The sequence below is a fragment of the Grammomys surdaster genome, unplaced genomic scaffold (genome assembly GCF_004785775.1).
Source record: "Grammomys surdaster isolate TR1022 unplaced genomic scaffold, NIH_TR_1.0 353, whole genome shotgun sequence".
In the NCBI taxonomy this organism is placed as follows: Eukaryota; Metazoa; Chordata; class Mammalia; order Rodentia; family Muridae; genus Grammomys; species Grammomys surdaster.
Window position 1 is genome coordinate 78,175 of NW_021604772.1, and position 18,462 is coordinate 96,636.

Consider the following 18,462-nt stretch of genomic DNA (forward strand, 5'->3'; position numbering starts at 1 on the left):
CTGATAACTGATGTAGAATAACAAGGGTTGGCAAACTTTTCCCATTAGGGGCTAGAAAGGAGATATTTTACTCCTTGTAGGTTACATGGTCAGTGATAGTCAATATGTAAAATGGTTATGTTTCAATATTTACTTATTTTTTTATTTATATGAGTACACTGCAGCTGTCTTCAGACATACCAGAAGAATGCATCATATCCCATTACAGATGGTTGTGAGCTACCATGTGGTTGCTGGGAATTGAACTCAGGACCTCTGGCAGATCAGTCAGTGCTCTTAACCACTGAGCCATCTCTCCAGATCATGGCTATGTTTCAATAATACCTATTTCCAAAAGCAGGCAGAAAGGTAAGGTTTACCAAGCCTATGTTAGACATCTTTTGTTGTTGTTGTCGTGGTGGTGGTAGTGGCCTTACATAATTCCTATGAGAACACAAGGTTCCTTACAGAGGGATCCTTTCTGTAGTCTGCCTACAGTTAGATCTTCAAGGTTTTGTGGAAGGATTAGAAAAGAATTAACCATGAAAAGCTTATTCATGCCCATGTCTTCTATGAAAATCAAGCACAAATGCCCTCAGAGATGCTGTTTAAGGTCTCTGCTGAGGTGACAAATGAGTGGTCCTACTACCTTTCAGTGACCCAGTATACAATTTTGAGGAAAGCGTTGTTTGTTTTTATTTTTTGAAGAAGGATATCATTGTGAAGCTCAGGCTGGCCTTGAACTTACCATGCAGCATAGACTGACTCAAACTTGTCACTCTCCTGCCTTAGACTTCTCAGTGCTGGGATTTAAAGGCATTAATCACCAAGCTCAGAAGACAGGGAATTTTGTTTGTATAAGATCTTGTTATTTCCCCCAGGCTGGCCCAGAACTCCTGGCTTTAAATGATTCTCTTGCCACAGTTACCTTAATAGCTGTGATTTGGAGCTATTGAGTTGATGTCAGACTCGTGCTTCTCTTTCTTACCTTCTTAACGGAAAGGTCATGATCCAAGTCACCTGCTGAATACTCCTCAGGCTCCTGCAGGTCCTTCATCTTGATAAGCAGTTCTGCCTTGGGGGCTGATGTGCTGTAATAGGTAGAATTCGTAGCCAAGGACACAATCCCTGGCACACCTGGGTCCTGTTTCCTGGGTGAAGAGGCCAAAAATTTAATCAGCTGTGACACATGCACACTCTTTGAACCTAGCACCTAGGTTGTAATAAATGACACTGAGAGAAGGACAGGAGCCAGAGAAATGAGAAAAGAATAGCCTTCTTTTTGGCTAAGCACAAAATATTTTAAAAACAAAATAAAAAACTTTCCCCGCTAATACAAGAGTCACAAACTTTCATTACTGCCATTGCTTTTCAGCAGTAAGTTGGAAACTATGGATCTTGCCATACTTGGCAAGTACTCTCATACCCAGCTATATCCACAACCCAGGTTACAGGGTTTAAAGTTTTAAAATGTGTGTATGTGCGTGCACTCATACATGTGTTGGGCTATCCTATGTTCTGCTGAATCTTGAAAAGAACCTTTGGGTTCCATATACTAGATATCAACTGCATGCCCCCAGATACAGCAAACAAAAAATGTCTTTAGACACTACCACAATGGTCACATGTCTCCTGTAGAAGCAAAATTGCTTTTCTTACCCCATCAGTGATTTGGCTTACATTGAAGGCCTTACACATTCTAGGTAAATACTTTACGTTTGAGGTGCATCCTCAGCCCCTAGGTAACTGAAACAAATACATAAAAAAAAATCTCTAATGAAAGAAAATGCTGTTCAATGTAGCCTTCTTCGACTAGAGGCAGACTTTGTAATGTGCTTCAAAAGTAGGTGAAAGGCAGGTAGACAAAAGACATGCAGATTACATATATGTAAAGATTACATGATAACTGTATAGACCAACCTAAGATAAACAGCCAAATGTGGTAGCACGCATGTGCAACATCAACTCTTAGGAATCTAAGGCAGGAAGATTTTGAGTTCAAATCCAGTCAACTTGTCTCAAAACAAAATAAAATGGTGTGGCTTGTAACTTAGTGATGACAAATTTACTTAGTATATAAGAGAACTTGGTTCTATTTCAACATTATCAAGAAGGGGCGGGAGGGAGACAGACAGGTGTGGTGGTAGATCCTATAAATCTAGCATTCAGGAAGCTGAGGTAGCAGGATCAAGTTTAAGGGAGCCCAAGCTTCTTAGAGGGGCCCTATTTCAAAAACAAATGGACAGACAGGAACATGATATGCATATTAAAAACAGAGATTAGATGATGAGCACAAGACAGGTGATGGGATAGACAGCCTCATCAGTAGACGACAAGCCCTCTTATACACTATAAGATCTTTAGTAGTACCTACTGTCTTTCCACTAGATGGCAGGAGTGCCCCATTCTCCAGTATGATATACAAAACTGGAGAGGATTTGTGGGTACTGCCACAATTATGTCAGCTGTAAGTTAAGGACATTAGCTGCTGCAGTGGGCATCATCTTGCCTCTGCTAAATCCAGGTGTGGTTATTTTAAACCTTACCAAACAGTGCTAAGTTTGAGGACCCCAAGGAAAACCATCACCTCCTTACAGAAGCAATCATGGATATCGATACACCCCTAAGTCCCTTCTTTCACTGCTAAACCTATGAGATATGGACTACAAGCAGTCATGGTGTATGCCATCTACTTACTTGTCCTCTGTGACTCTGGGTGAGGGGACTTTGGGGAGTAGCTTCCTCCGCTGCTGAGCTTCCTCTAAAAGGTACTCATCTTTGGGAAAAATTCCCTCCATCAGATCCATGGTAGTTTTGATCTTCACACTGGGGTCCAGGATGTCAGCCAAAGACTTGTCCTTTCCCACAATCTCCCTGGCTAATTCTTCAGATTTCAAGTCATCCATGGTCTTCTCCTTGGCCTTCCCATAGTTGAGTGAGGGAGGGGAGGAACAGCTGTCACTGACAGGAGGTGCAGGGGTGCTGGGTGGCTGGGGCTCTGGAGGGCGGGCTCTATGAGGGGCTTCCACCTCCTGTCGTGTGTACACACAGAAGCGGGAATAGCACTGTTCTGATGTACTCAGTGTCTTGATCTGGTCCCTCTCCAGCCCACTGGGCAGTGTGGGCAGCTCGGCTGGGCATGCGAGACTTTGGCGGCTCTCCTTCTCAGGCTGGCTTTCTGAGTGCACGATTTTTATGGGCACCATCTTCACAGTGGTGTTGTTTTCCATCACCCGCTCGATTCTGCAAAGACAAGGGCTGTCCTCTGAAATCTTAACATGTACAGATTTCCATCCACGATTCACGCAGAGATCCCAGCACAAAAGACCCACTGTCAACCACCCAAATAGGAAGACAAGGCAGAGTTTGGAAAGTGTCCTCGTCTGACCCCTCACATGGTCTCTGGATGCCTAGGAGTCCAAATCAAACTCTGCCACACACCTATAGGCACTGGATGAAGGAGACCCTGAATGATGAGATCTGTTTAATATTCATTTTTGTTTTCTTATGAAAATGGGCATTGAACTCCCAAGGGCTTGCACTGGGAAGACAAATGCTCTATCGTCTGAGCTATGGCTACACTCTTTGATTTCTTGTTTTTATTCAGAAGGCGATACAAATGCATCAAGCATCATTTATTTATTCTCCCTTTGTAGGAAGAATCATCAGTGGACAGAATTACCACAAATCTAAAAGCAGGTTGTTGCACACCAGCAGTGCCTGGGTATTCCTCCATGTCCCTAAGAGACATATTAAGAGTTGCTGTGTTTAGAATTATTGCTGAGCGTCTCCACCCATGGGTTCCACTCTGAGACTTTGTCATGTGTTCCATGTGTTTCCCACATATTGATACCTAAAGCCACCCTGTGAGGGATACCATGCAGTATACTGGGAACTTACATGTTCTGTATTAGTGTCAGTGACTCAACTAGGGCAAACAGTTTAAAAACTACAAGTTTCCAGCTAGGCATAGTAACTTTCAGGGAGGCTGAGACAGGAGGAATGCTGAATTTCTAGCCAGTCTGTGATAAATAGCAAACAAAGTCACACACACACACACACACACACACACACACACACACACGGGGGGGGGGGGAGGGGGGGGAGGAGGGAGAGAGAGAGAGAGAGAGAGAGAGAGAGAGAACACAAATGAACCAGTAAGTATTCACTGGGACAAAAAGCCACTTCCTAGACTCACATAGGTCTTGAGTCCCAGTGTAACACTTTCACTATGAAGCCCATTGTGTTCACTGTAGTTCTAGTGAGTTGAGAAGCTATAGCACCCTAAGCTGACTGGCATGAGTAAATGTAATACAGTTTACCACACATGTAATCTTACTGCTTTTCCTACTGTTGTAAAAAACAAAAAACAAAAAACAAAAAAAACACATGTATATGTACCCAAATTTCTAGGTTGAATTTTTTTTTTTTTTTTTAGAGACAGGGTCTCACTATGTAGTAGACCAAGCTGGCATCAAATTCACAGAGATCTTTCAGCCTTTCCTCCTGATGTCTTGAAAATTGAGCCTCATGAATAGTATTAGTGTCTTTATTAAAGAACAGTAGAGAACTTCCTGCCTCCTCTACCAAGTGAGCACACAGCAAGAAGGTGCCATCTACAAAGTACTTTTCTGAATCTGCCACACTTTGACCTTGGTCTTCTAGCCTCTAGAAACAGAAGCCAGCCATGTCTGTTGTTTCTAAGCTACTCAGCCTATGAGTTTCTATTAAAGCAGAAACTTCCAGACTAGAGTCTCTTCTCTCTTTATCCCTAACAGTGATACCAACTGAAAGATGCTTAAATGATATTATTTAAGACATAAAACACAGCTGAGGCACACACATAAATCTGTGGATTTAACAGAGTCACTGGAGACTGTGTTGGTTGGCTTTTTTGTTAATGTCATATCCGCTAGAGTTCTCTGGGAAGAGAGACCCTCAACTGGAAAATGCCTCCATCAGATTGGTCTCTAGGCAAGTCTGGAACATTTTCATGATTAATGTTGATGTGGGGACCCCACTTACTTTGGCGGGAGGTCCTGGGTTGTATAATAAAGCATGCTGAGACTGCCTGGGGAGGAAGCCAATAGTAGTGTTTCTCCTTCCAAGGTCTCTTGCTTCAGTTTCTGCTCTGACTTACTTTAATGGTGGACTATAAGTTGTGAGGGGAAAGTGATCCTTTCATCCCCAAGTTGCTTTTGGTCATGGTGTATATCATAGCAATAGAAACCTAACTAAGACAGAGATGCAATAATAAAATCAATGATGTCCTTTCTAAACTTATTTTTTATTGTTCGAGAATTTCATACATACTTATGTTTTCATCAAATCTACCCCACATTCTTCCACTATTCCTTCTCAATTTTATGTTTTGTTTTTTAAAACCACTGAGTTCACTTTGTGCTGTTAGTATGTGCATAGGTATAGGACTATCTACTGGAGCATGGGTAGCCTTTCAGTGGCCATATCTTGAAAGAAAACTGACTCTCCTCTCCCAGCAGCCACTGATTGCCAACAGCTTCTTTGTGAACCTGTCTTCTAGTTATGCTGGGACTTGTGTGCCTTGATCTTGTGTATACAGTCAAAGCTACTGTGACCTCATGTGCACAACTGCCCTGTCCTGTCTGGAAATCAGTTTCACTATAGTCATTTACTACCTCTGCTATTCTTCCACAATGATCAATGAACTTTGGGAAGAGGAGGTGTGATATCAATGTTCCATTTAAGGTTGAAAACTTAGAAGTTTCCTATTTTCTGGATGCTTAAAAGTTGTAGATCACTGTGTTAATTGCTAGCTATTACAAAAGAAGCTTTTTTGATGAGAGTTAAGAGATGCACCAACCTATGGGTATAAGGACAAGTACTTAAGGGAGGGTTTAATGCTACGTCTACATAGCGGAATGGTAGTAGTTAGTTCTCTCCTACAGTCTATGGCATTGTTAACAGTAGGAAACATAAGCTCCGTTTTGTGAAACAGGCCTTAAAACCTCCCTTAACACTCCTGTCACTATTTCATGAGTAGGCATATTTTGTCAGTTCATTATTATAATCTCCAGAGTTCAAAGCTGGGTAAGGCTATTAGTTACTTCTTCCCTAGTATCATCCATAACACCTTCTTGTACTATGAAAGCTAACCGGTGGGAATGAAGCTTTAATGTCATTACCAACTTGTTTTCTCCATGTTTTATGACTCAAGTATGTGGTGTCTTCTGCAATAGGCAATAGACATGAAGTTCTGGAAGGTAACCAAAAGCAATGACAATAATCTATTATGGTTAGAGTCTATGAGACCACACTGACCAATAACTTGAAAAGAGGTAACCCATGGCACTTGGCCTTTTATCTGAGTTATTTCAGAGTTTAAAGGGGGTAGGTTGAGAAGCTAAGGATATAGCTCAGTTGACAGAGTCCTTGGCTATCTTAGCACTATAGAGGTTAGAAGCAACAGGATAAGGAGTTCAAAGAAAGATTAGGTTACATAGACAGTCTAAGCTACATAGTGGGTTCAAGACCAACTCAGGTTATACATTAAGATCCTGTCTCAAACAAACAAAAACAAAAAGGAGGAAAGGAGTATTGTAAAGACTATGAAAATACTGTACATTACTCAACTTTACTTAAAGTTGCCTAAAGTAACTTACCTAAAGATTCTTCGGTCTTATACTTAGGCTAAACCTGATTTTGATATATGTATAGTTGGCATGTATAAGACAGTAAGGTGAATGAAAATGTATTAAGTTCAGACAAAGGAAATCATGATGTCACAAAATCACAACTGATCATTTGAGCTGTGTTTCATTCTCCCCACAATTTTCCATGACCAAGTTTTACCCCAGTGTTTGAAGCTGCAGCAAGGCTTCAGCAACAAACACTTGAAGCCTGCATGGGATAAATACATAGCATGCTGTAATAGGACAATACCTTGCTGAGTTGTCTTCATGGATAAGCAGAGGAGGCTTGTCTGTTAGCTTCTGTGGGGCAAACTGAGGTGAAGGGGAGCGAGAAGTTTCCATGGCTGATGTCTGTAGGTGTTGACACTTGGAAGAGAGCTGGGCTTCTGGTTGAGGAGAAGTTGTATCCTCATTCACATGCTGGCTGTCCTGTGGCTGAGCACTGCTGACCGCAGAGGAGCTATGAGAAAGGGAATCACACCCATGGACTCAGTAACTGATGTTGGTAAGGACAGTCAGGTGAAGATGTACCATCGAGGCCCTAGTACTTCCTGGGCTCAAGATTAGGTAATGAAGGCCTCTAAGGTGAGACTGCCTCCTTAGGGTATATGGCCATGCTCATTGACCACAAAGTGTGTTTCTGAGCAGGCAGGGGTGAAGGAGGATCCTAGACTTGTGGTCCTGAGTCACCAGTGTCTACTCCTCTGAGTATGTATATTCTCAAGGTAGAGTCCCAGATTAGTCCAAGCCCTCCTGTGGAGCTCTGGGTCTTCCTGGGAGTGGGACAATTCAGGCAATATGGGATTGGCCTGTGAGTTCTGTTACAGTAGGTCCTGCAATGTTCTCAGACTGACTGGGCATCAGCTTGTCTAGAAGATGATGGAATAAAAATTAGGCAAAAATTCCAATTAGGATCTTTTCTTTTGGCTCACTTTCTATCACCTGTGTCCACTGACACTTGTGATCTGTAACACATGTTAAATGTTAGGCTATATGTGGAACATGTTATATATGGAATATGAGGCATTGGTGACACATATATATATAGATCTGGTATAGACCCATATGTATATACCAACTATATTACTTTAATAGCCCCCTAAAAATAAAATAAATACCTAAAATAAATACCCACCCTCCAAAAGAAAAATCATGTTTTGGTGAAAATTGTCAGATCCAAAAATATTTGTGACTATCTACTTCAAGTTGTAATATTTTTACATGGCATATGGGAAATGCTCATATACACAGGGATAGGCCTTTTTAAGATGAGCCAAGAATCAATTCAGTCATAAAAACCTTAAAATTAGACATGAGAAATGAGAAAAACAACTGCTTATTTTGGAAGCAGCTATGACTTACAGAGTTTTTCCTTATACTATCATATCATATCATATCATATATATGAATATGCACATATACACATAGGCCTGCCCATGACACACATACAGAAGCTGGTCTTGATGTATGATTGTCTATGCCATTATTAAAGCCTATGGGTTGACCACTAGCAAACTTGCAACAATTCAGTGTACAGTACCTCTGCCAACATACCACACCAAACAAAGCCCAAGGAGAAAAACAAACCTCTGATTTAAGGAAAAGAGCAATTCTCAGTCTAAAATTGACTTCTGGGCTGGGCATGGTATTTCACATAATCCCAGTATTTGGGAGGCCAAAAAGAAAGAATGCATCTAGTTTAAAGCCAGCCTGGGCTACAAAGTGAGTTGTTTCAAAAACAATCAGTTGATTTTTGAGGGATAGGATATATAGTGCAGTGGTTGAATACTTGCCTAATATGTCAAGGCCCTAAGTTTGACCCATAGGTTGCTTGGTGAGAGTAGGGGTAGGAGCACACTGCCAAGAAAACTTTGCTACTGACTCAGACAAGGGCAGCATGTATAAGTAGCAATGAGTGGACATATCCTAGTCACTGAGAAGAGGAACCCATCCCTGTTTCATACCTAGAGTACTTGAGCTTCTGCACTTGTTACAACCTGCTCATGATGTATAATATCAGGGTGATACAGGTGGGATCTGCAGGCTATCATATCAGCACCCTGTCTTGTGGATGATAACCCTGTTGTGTCCTGGGGAAAAGGGAGGGGAGGGTCCCTTCCTGGGCTAACATATTCCAGAATAGAGCAGAGCCAGCGCCTCTCTGCTGCCCTGTATCCCTACAAACAGAAGTAGTTAAACTCCACTAGCAATGGAGCTAGAAACTGATACCCTAATGACACAGCAGCAATAAAGACTCAGAGGAAGTTATTTCGTCTGGTAGAGAAGATGAAGTCTCTAGCCTGTGTAGAGATTTAACATTCCTAGACAGGTTATTGACCTAGCTAAGGGACCATCCCTCAAGAGGGTGGGTTCATCTTAAAATCATGCTAAAAATGATAGAAGGAATAGCTTTTTAAATAATGTACTTTTGCTTCCCTGAATTCCTGTTCCTCAGTGTAGTCTCTACAAGCTGCCATGAGGTTCTGTAGGGTCTGCCTGACTTAGAAAGGTATAACTTTTTCTTTTGCTATTTGTCTTCTCTTTTCTTTTCAATGCTGGCCAAAGCCTAAATATATTTTCTCTGGTACTTTTAGCTTTTTCATTCTTTGTAAGAAGATAATCTACCAACTAAGCTACATCCCACCCCTCTTTTCATTTTTTCTATAAAGCTCTGCTCCCCACTATGTGGTTGACCTCCCTACTGGTTTAACTCAGTTAGCATGGCTTTTTCTTTCCTCCATTCTCACCCTTCTCCCGAGCTACTTAAGTTTACACTTGCCTGCCCTGGGGTTCTTTTAAACTCTAACGAAATTGTCCTCAAGCTTCTATTTGATTCCATTCTTATTTCTTTTATTAATGAGGGGACCCTAATTTACCTGACATCACGAAGAAAACAAAACAAAACAACTTAGGTCCTCATGAGCCATCTACGAGGGCAGGCATGCTTGTGTTATTGCTCAGGAGATTAAAGACTGTTTAGAAAACAAATTGCGACAAAACTACTAAACTTACTAGAGCAAGAAAACAAATAAAACTCAAAAGAAGTGCCATTTTCTATTTGTAGTATACAGAGACATTCACAGAAGCTTCTTGTCTGAAGTCTCACCAAAGTATCTTAAGCAGAATAGTAGATAGTTTAGGGAACAATACCTAGTTTAACAGCTGCTTTTGTTGCAAAACTCCTATTAGTGCAGCTCCTAGCTACAAAGCTTAGTTCCTTCTGAACTTTAACCTGAATCAGCACACATACACATTTGTTCATTATATATATGGAAAAAAGAATTGATTACATTTCTGAACAAAATCAAGGAAAAAGAAATTCTCAGTATGTCTCTGCCTTGCTCACAGCAGTATCCTAATTTATACAAAAGAGAGAACAAAGGACAAGAAATGCACATGTAGCTGTGTGGTACCAGTTATGGGAACTGGGAGATAAAGCAGGGCTTTAAGTAAAGGTCACTTTGATTCCCAGCAAGGTATTTCCTTCAGGGATCCTAATTTCTAGGACCCCATTATAGGACATTGGATTGCTGTCAAACTGAGGATGCATTCTGAGAAGTCATGTGTTAGCTGTCTCATGTGTCATTTCAAAAAAGTTGGAACATACATGAGCTGCTTTCCCTGCAGTTCCTGAAATGTAGTAGCCATGCTCCCAGTCAAAAGATCCTGGTACTTAGTATTATTTGATAAATAGCCACTGTATTGTATTATATAACCAGAATCAAATGAACACCAATTTGTTGCTAAAATCTATGCATTATTAGTCACTCACATTAGTCACTCATAATTGCCCTTCTCTTTTTTTCTTGGCCCATTTCCAATTGAAGCTTTCAGAATCAACAGTATAAAATCACCAACTAATTTTAACTGTCACAGTTAGTAAGAGTCTAGTAAACCAGGTCACAGATATACAGAATAAAAAAGGACTAAAATGTAGCAATTTTGAGTTCTGTTGAAATCAAATTCAAATCTGTTTTTAATGATGTTCAAGAGATATATAGTGCAGACAGAGTCTAGTATGATATGTCTGTGATATGTTTGAATGTACGTATATTTATAAATAGATATATACTGTATATGCTATATATGTCATCTGTGCAGATATTTATGTAAATGTACATGTGTGCCAGTGGTGTGTATATATGGCATATGTGTATGTGTGTTGTGCTATGTATTCCTACTGTGTTGTATGTTATACATGTAAACATGTGGCTGTGTATATGTGGCTACGTCATGTACATATATCCCATGTCACTTTGCTTGTTTGTCTGTCTGGATTTGCCAAATATTCTTTTGTCTAGATCTAATTCTATGGCCTTCACAGTTCCACTCCTCATTTTTACAGCTAAACTCAAAACAAACCTTCAACAGAGCTCATCATAGCATACTCATTCCCACAGAGATTGATGGGACTACTTGGCAAATTCCTGCCAATGAAACTGATGACATACTTTGTGCTGGCACCATAGAAAGGCACAAATGTGAATGTTCTGGTATAGCATGTTCATAACATCAATGGAGGAAAACAGACAAAAGTTCTAGAAATCTTAGCCTATTTTTTAAATTGACATATCTGATCCTGCCCTGGAGACAATTGACCTCAGACCACAATGGGAAGTTTTTGCATATGAGGAATGGCTGTTTTACTTCCAGACTCCATCTGCTTACTATAGCAGCTGAGAAATCTGGATTCAATGTTCTCAGTTTCTGTTCCCTGCTCTCTGTAGTCACATCTTGGGCATACCTGTCTCCTTACTACATGGGTCCTTAGACATGCCAGCCCTATTCCAATCTTCCACCCTAGCATGGGACACTGAAGTAACCTTACAGCTCATTTCTATTCAGCCTGTGCTCCTAGCTGAGCACAAAGAATTTCCATGGGAGACCTATAACCTGTTTTCTCCAGTGCCTAAAAGGCAATTCATTTGATACATAAATATACTTGTTGTCATTCACTGTGAAGAATGTTATACATAGAGGGGTGGTACTTTTTCAAGATGCAAACAGCTAAGTCTTTGGTGAAATAACTTTATGTATGGACAACCTAAATAAAAATTTGTTTTACTGCTCTATTGTAACTAATTAACCACTGTTTTGCTAATGGAGTTTATAGTTACCTTTATAAAAGATGATGGGAAAATTTTCCAAGTCTTTTAGCTTTTGGTGTCAATGACAGGAACAGGACTCTTGATTCATGGTCAGTTATTGCTCTATCAATGGCATAGTGTATGAGGCTTAGTAAAATATGAGTCCCTTCTATCCTGGGGATTTTGCTGGCAGATACTTCAAATCATGATCCATGGTATAATCAGCCTTGTGCTATCTAACTAGCAAACAAACCTGAGGATGCTTTATATCCTTTCAGATACATGGTTATCACAGGCTATACTGTATTCATACAGGTGTGTATTACTCACTTTTCTTGTTACTGTAATAAAATATGTGATAAAACATGGAAAGAAAGCTTTCTTTGGACTCCTGGTTTTGGAGGAATTTCAATCCATCACAGCTGAAGATAACATGGTGAAGTAGTCTGATGACAGCGGGAACATGTGATGGAGCCTCTTCATATCTTAGTGGAACAGGATACAGAGAAAGCAGGCCAGAAGAAGGATAAGGGGCAGGAATAACCTTCAAAGGCTCACCCCTAGTTCTACTAGCTAGATTCCACAACCATCAAAATTGTGCTATGAGCAGTGACTGAACATTCAAACCATGAGTTTGAATGTAGGAGACATGTCAGATTCAAACCATAACTTGGTGTTAAGTACCAAGGCACAGAGATCCCATGGCATAATAGGAGGATTTGGGTAGAATTCCTCTGAGCCATATATCTAAGACATATGCAACAGATGGTCTGTAGGTGAACAGAACCATCCATTGTTCTCCATGACAAAATCACCATATAACTGCTGTCTAATATACAAATCACACAGCCAAGGCAGAATATATAAAACTCTCTGGGTTCCCTGAAGGAGAAGGCTGACTGCATAGGGGTTGATGTCAAAAGTATCCCCTCTCCAGGAAAAAGACATCGAGACGGGTATGGCCCTCATGCCTCACTGGACAACGACAGGGGGACTGGAGCCATTACAAGGTCCCCTTCAAATACTGGAGTTCAGGCCTCTATCCCCGCCTTCGCAAGATTAGAATCACCACAACCCTTCTATACTTAGAGAAGGGAGGAGATGTCAGGGGCAGCCCTGCTTACACACTGAAGGCCTAAAATCAGCCATAGGCCTAAATTCAGCAATAGGCCTGTCATACATGTATACTAACACCAAGTCTTGTGTCTCTGTGGAAAAACACTGAAACAGATGGCTATAAGCTATTGTAATCAGGCAGCTTTTGTGGAAATTTACCAGCCCGAGTAGTCATAGACCTTGTAAATAGGTAGCCTTGGCAGACAATACCAACTTAGATAAGGACAAGCGAGTCATAGGCAGAGTCATAGTGACTTGTCCCCTGAACCTTCACCCAGCTGATACCCGGTTCTGAAAGATATCTGTATTCCCCCTGAACACCCACACTTCAGTGTCATCCCCTTTTCCACATCCTGCCTTTCTGTGTTTATAACCCCTGTGTGAATGAATTACGATTTGAGAAAAAATAAATAATTAAAAAAAAAAGAATATATAAAACTCAGGCAGAACAGCCTAGTCTTCTGAGTTAGGAAGAACATTTCCCCAAGAGGCCAAGCTAGCCACTCAGTGATTTAGAGGTATCAAGGTTATCGATAGAACTCTGGGCTATGACAGACAGAATAAACTTTCAACAGATGATAACACTGAGTGTGGTAGTTTGAATGAGAATGCCCTCCTAGGCTCACATACTTGAATACTTGTTTCCTAGTTGGTGGAACTCTTTAGGAAGGATTAGGAAATATGGCCTTGTTGAATGAGGTGTGTCACTGGGGGCAGGCTTTGAGGCTTCAAAAGACCAGTGCCATTCCCAGTGTGTTCTCTCTCTGCCTCCTAATTGCAGCTGAAGATGTGAGTTCTGAAATATTCCTGCTGCCATGCTTATGTTTCACTATCATAGAGTCTAACCCCCTGAAACCATAATTAAACATTTCCTTATATAGGTTGCCTTGGTCATGGTGTTTTGGTACAATAACAGAAAAATAACTAAGGCACAGAGATACTTCTTCCTTTCATTAAAGCATGATGCAAAATGCTAACATGCCTTACACATTATCTATAATCCACAGTATGCTGTCACGAATAGCAATACAGGTTGAATAAGTGGCTCACTGGCTAAGGCAATTGCTGTGTAAGTGTTGAAAACCAGTAATTCCATTGCTTCCATGTAGAGGTAGGAGGCAGAGAACAGAATTCCTAAACGTTTGTGTGCCAGCTGCCTGGTATGTGCAAAAGTGAAACAATAAGAGATCCTGTTAACAACAAGGTAGGAGGTAAGGACTACTATCTAAGATGGACCTTCACATGTGTGATGTAGCATATACTTCTATTATAAACACACTCCCTCTACTACCTACCTACCTACCTACCTACCTACCTACACACACACACACACACACACACACACACACACACACACACACACAGAGAGAGAGAGAGAGAGAGAGAGAGAGAGAGAGAGAGAGAGAGAGAACAAATAATGAATAGAAGCAGTTCTGAACTGTGGCCCAAGAATCACACTTGAGGGCTAGCTGCCCAATTTGTTTTTGAAGTGCCCAATTAACTCATAGAAGAACTAGGCTGGAACCCAGAATCCTTGCCTTGGAAACAGCTGTGTTTCCATGAAGGGGAAATGTCAACATCACTTAAGTCCCATGTTCTCTTTAGTTTCACATTTACAGTTTGAATGTGGCATCCGGGAAGTACATTTCCTCTGGCTATGGGTATAGAGAAAAGTGATTTGGGCAAGAGTAGACTTACTCATCATCAATCATAGATAACTAATCTGCCCTACAGCTTAGAGGGATGTATCAGTTAGATCTCTGTATAGAAGTCAGGCAGCTAGGATACAGGACACCCAAGCTGTTCCACATACAAGTCTCCCAGGTGAGCTTCTGGTATTTCTCAAACCCTTCCCACATTCCTGATAATTCTTAGCAGTCACATAAATTTCTTGTTCAAGTATAAGCAGGAAGCTCTTCCATCAACATGGCATCTCATAACTGTCAAATGAAGTGGGAAATGAAACAGTGGGATATGGCACTAGAACGTCAAAGAGGCAATCAGTTAACCAATTGACCAATCAACAAAGGCACAGAGTTCATAATAAACATTTAAAGAGCACAAACATTTAAGAATAATGATACCAGTTACATTCTTAGAAATGCCAATTAATCATCAGACTTCTCAGAGCATAAGCAGCTGTAGAATAAAGACTGTCTGATTATCCTCTGACTGTCCAATTTCCAGGCATGGAAACAACATAGTTGAGTATCTCTTATTTCAAATGTTTGGGGAAAGAAGTATTTGAATTTGTAATTAAAAGACTTTTTAGACTATTTTCATTCATATATATATATATATATATATATATATATATATACACACACACACACACATATATATGTATATATATATGAACTTAATGATATGAAACTTAATTATAAACATGAATGCGATAATTCTAACTTGTGCCATGCACTTATATTTATAGACACACATTTACATTTTACACGTTTCATATATAGCTGAAAGATCATTTTAATATACTATTTTTAGTGTACCTGAATTTTGACTGCAACCCATCACAGTATAATGTGAGGACAAATGTAGAAATTTGTCTTTTGTGGTATTATGTGGGCGCTGTTTCTGATTGAAGAGAATTTTAGATTTTAGGTTTGTAGACTAGGGATGATTAACCAGTACTTGCTAAAATAACAGACATATTATGCTTATGATGCTAAGGAAGAAAACTATTTCTGTAAGTTTTGTTCAAACACTTGGATCTTTTTTTGGCCTTTTTTTTACTATTATTAATCATTCCATTTGTTTATATCTCAAATGATATCCCACTTCCTGGTTACCCCCTTTCCCATGATATCCCACTTCTCAGCTACCCCTATGCCACCCCCTATCCCACATCTGCCCTCCCCCTCCCTTTTGCGGGCATGAGAGTGCTCCCCAGCCCACCCACACTCTCCTGCCCCACCACTCCAGCATCTATCTACTCATCCAATCTCCCCAGTTTCCTGTATTTTTCTTTGGGGATTTAGGGGAGATGTACTTAAGAGAAGGTCTCACTATGCAGCCGAGATTGATCTCAAACTTTCCATGCGGCCCAGGCAAGCCTGAATGAACTTCTTGAATAGTTGAGAAAGCAATATACACTACCATACCCAGTCGTCAAAGTCTTCTATCTTGTTGGATGCACTTTGGGGAGAACACAAGCCCAGAAGCATCCTGACTTCGGTAATGTGTTTACTACAATGCCTCCTGGCTAAAGCTTTTCTCTCTATGCCAGCCTGTGTTTTTCATGCCATGTGGGAAAAGCAATTACTTTAGAAAACCAGATGAATTTTATTTCTTCAATGTCTTCACAGATGGATAAAAAGGTTTGCGGTTTCCTTGGGATTTCATTTTAGCTTACAGAGACTCAGATGCCAAGTAGTAATGAAGTTGAATTAGAAAAAAATGATAAATCATTTGTGATTAAATGGGTCGGGGAGAAGAAATATTAAAAGAGAAATTTCACTCACAGATGATACAAACCCAAATTAATAGGCATTGACTTTTTACTACTACACAGGAATTTTTAAACAGGGGAGTGGGCTGGGGAAATGTCTGCTGTGCAAGCATGAGGACTTGATTTTGGGTCACCAGCATCTATGTAAAAGCTGAGTATGGTGTGTGTGTGTCTGTGTAACCCTAATGCTGGGGGGAGGGTTGGAGATAAGAGGATGCTCTGAAGCTCAATTGGCCTGCCAGATGAATCAATCATACTTATGAGTTTTAAGTTAAGTGATTGTCTCAAAAATAAGGTGGAGAATGATCAAGAAAGACACTGACATAGACTTCTGGACTCTTCATGCATGTGGGATGTACACAAATACATGTGAACAAGCATGTACTTGTGTATGCACATGCACACACAACAGCCTGAACTTAGAGATTATAATCTCTAACTACTGCTCAAGTATCCCAGTGAACTATGTATGCTTTTACAAAATACATTCTGAGAACCTGTGGCAAGGCCTTTCTCATTTCTGTGACTCCATCCCTTTACACTTGGTCCCAAGATTTGATGTAGCAAGAAACTGGGCTCTTCTTAAACTTAGTCAGAAGGCCTGGCAGAGGGTTGAATAGTGAAGGATGACACATCTCCAAGTCTATTTCAAAACCAGCCTTCCAAGCAATTTGGATGTCAAGAAAACATTAAGAATCTGTTTTGCAAAACTTCCCCTCACAAATTCCTTCTCTCCCACTTTTCTACCTACTACATGTAGTATATGTACACAAAAGCTATATTCCTGCATTTTAATTCTTGGCTCGGAATGTCCCTTCCAAAGGAAGTAATCATTATCTATAAAAGTGGTGACACTGAATGTTTCATAGCCCCAGGTTTAGGGGGAAACTACCCATGTTCCTACAGTCAGAACAACTCCATGAGCCTCGGGCCAAGACATCTCTTTGAAATGATACACCTTCAAAATGAAAGCTGTGGAGCTCCACTTAGGTGGAGCAACACTGTCCCTGATTTAGAGAGGCCAGGAAAGTTCGTTTTTAAAAAACATAGCTTTTTAAACCTCATCACAGCTTCCACCACATAAAATCTTATGTCTCCTCTTCTGGCATTCTCATATACATATTCATTCTCTCTCTCCATCCTTCTCTCTATCTGTCCCCTCCTCCCTCCTTACTTCTCTTGAGGCAGGGTCTCATGTGTCTCAGGCTGATCTTGAGCTAACTATATAGCAAAAGATAACCCTGGACGTCTGATCCTCCTGTTTCTAACTCCTCAATTCTGGAATTCAGGTGTGCACCATAATGCCCAGTTTATGTAGTACTGGGATTGAACCCAGGGCTTGCTGGATGCTATGCTTTACCAACCAATTGGGGTATATCACTAGCCTTAACACTTTCCTTATATCCTTCACAATGTTTATAAAAATGAGCACTTATACACACTCTGTTGTTAATGTTATTTCACCTTTGACAATACTGAGAACTGCAAATACCTAAGGCCTCAGGCCTATGAGACAACCACTCTACCACTAAACTATAATTCCAATCCTCTACTTTTCACTTTTGCATAGATTGCCCAACCTGTGCATGGATTTAGATTTTCTTGCCATAGCCTCCCAAGTAGCTGAGATTAAAAAGCTTGGCAGCTCCAGGCCAGGCCACTTGTGATTTTAAAATTTTAGCATATGTCTCGCTATGTAGAACAGGGATTAGCAAACTAGAAATTTTAATCCTTGGTTTGGCATGTCACTTTCATTAAGAAAAAGTATGAGTATTAAATAGCTTGTGTGCTACATGGTTTATAAACCAAGTTTTATCAGAATATACTGCTCTAGAACAATTTGGTCATATGAAAACCTGCCCCCAAATACTGTGATACTTATGAGGGGGAAAATAGACAGGGGCTGGAAAGATGGCTCAGTGGTTAAGAGTACTTGTTGCTCTTGCAGAGGACCCAGGTTTGATTTCCAGCCCCCACATGGAGGTTCACAAACATCTGTAACCACAGTTCCAGGGAATCCAACAGGTGTACATACATACATACATACACACACACACACACACACATACATGCATGCATGCAAAACATTCATTTACATATTTTTTAGGAAAGGGAAAAGAAAAAAAAAAGATAGGCTAAAAAATCCAAG

At 40.4% G+C, this 18,462-nt stretch overlaps 1 protein-coding gene across 2 annotated transcripts in view; it reads right to left on the reverse strand.

Moving 5' to 3' along the window:
- Positions 1 to 18,462, reverse strand: part of Shroom2 (shroom family member 2) — a 139,417-nt gene that overhangs the window by 8,386 nt on the left and 112,569 nt on the right. The window contains exons 6-8 of one of the 2 annotated variants that reach the window (XM_028779480.1): positions 6,901 to 7,110; positions 2,677 to 3,222; positions 968 to 1,130 (exon numbers count right to left, since the gene is read on the reverse strand). In XM_028779480.1, the coding sequence (XP_028635313.1) occupies positions 968 to 1,130; positions 2,677 to 3,222; positions 6,901 to 7,110 (919 nt within the window). Of the gene's footprint in view, positions 1 to 967; positions 1,131 to 2,676; positions 3,238 to 6,900; positions 7,111 to 18,462 lie in introns of both variants that reach the window. The other variant, XM_028779479.1, reaches the window with a different exon arrangement.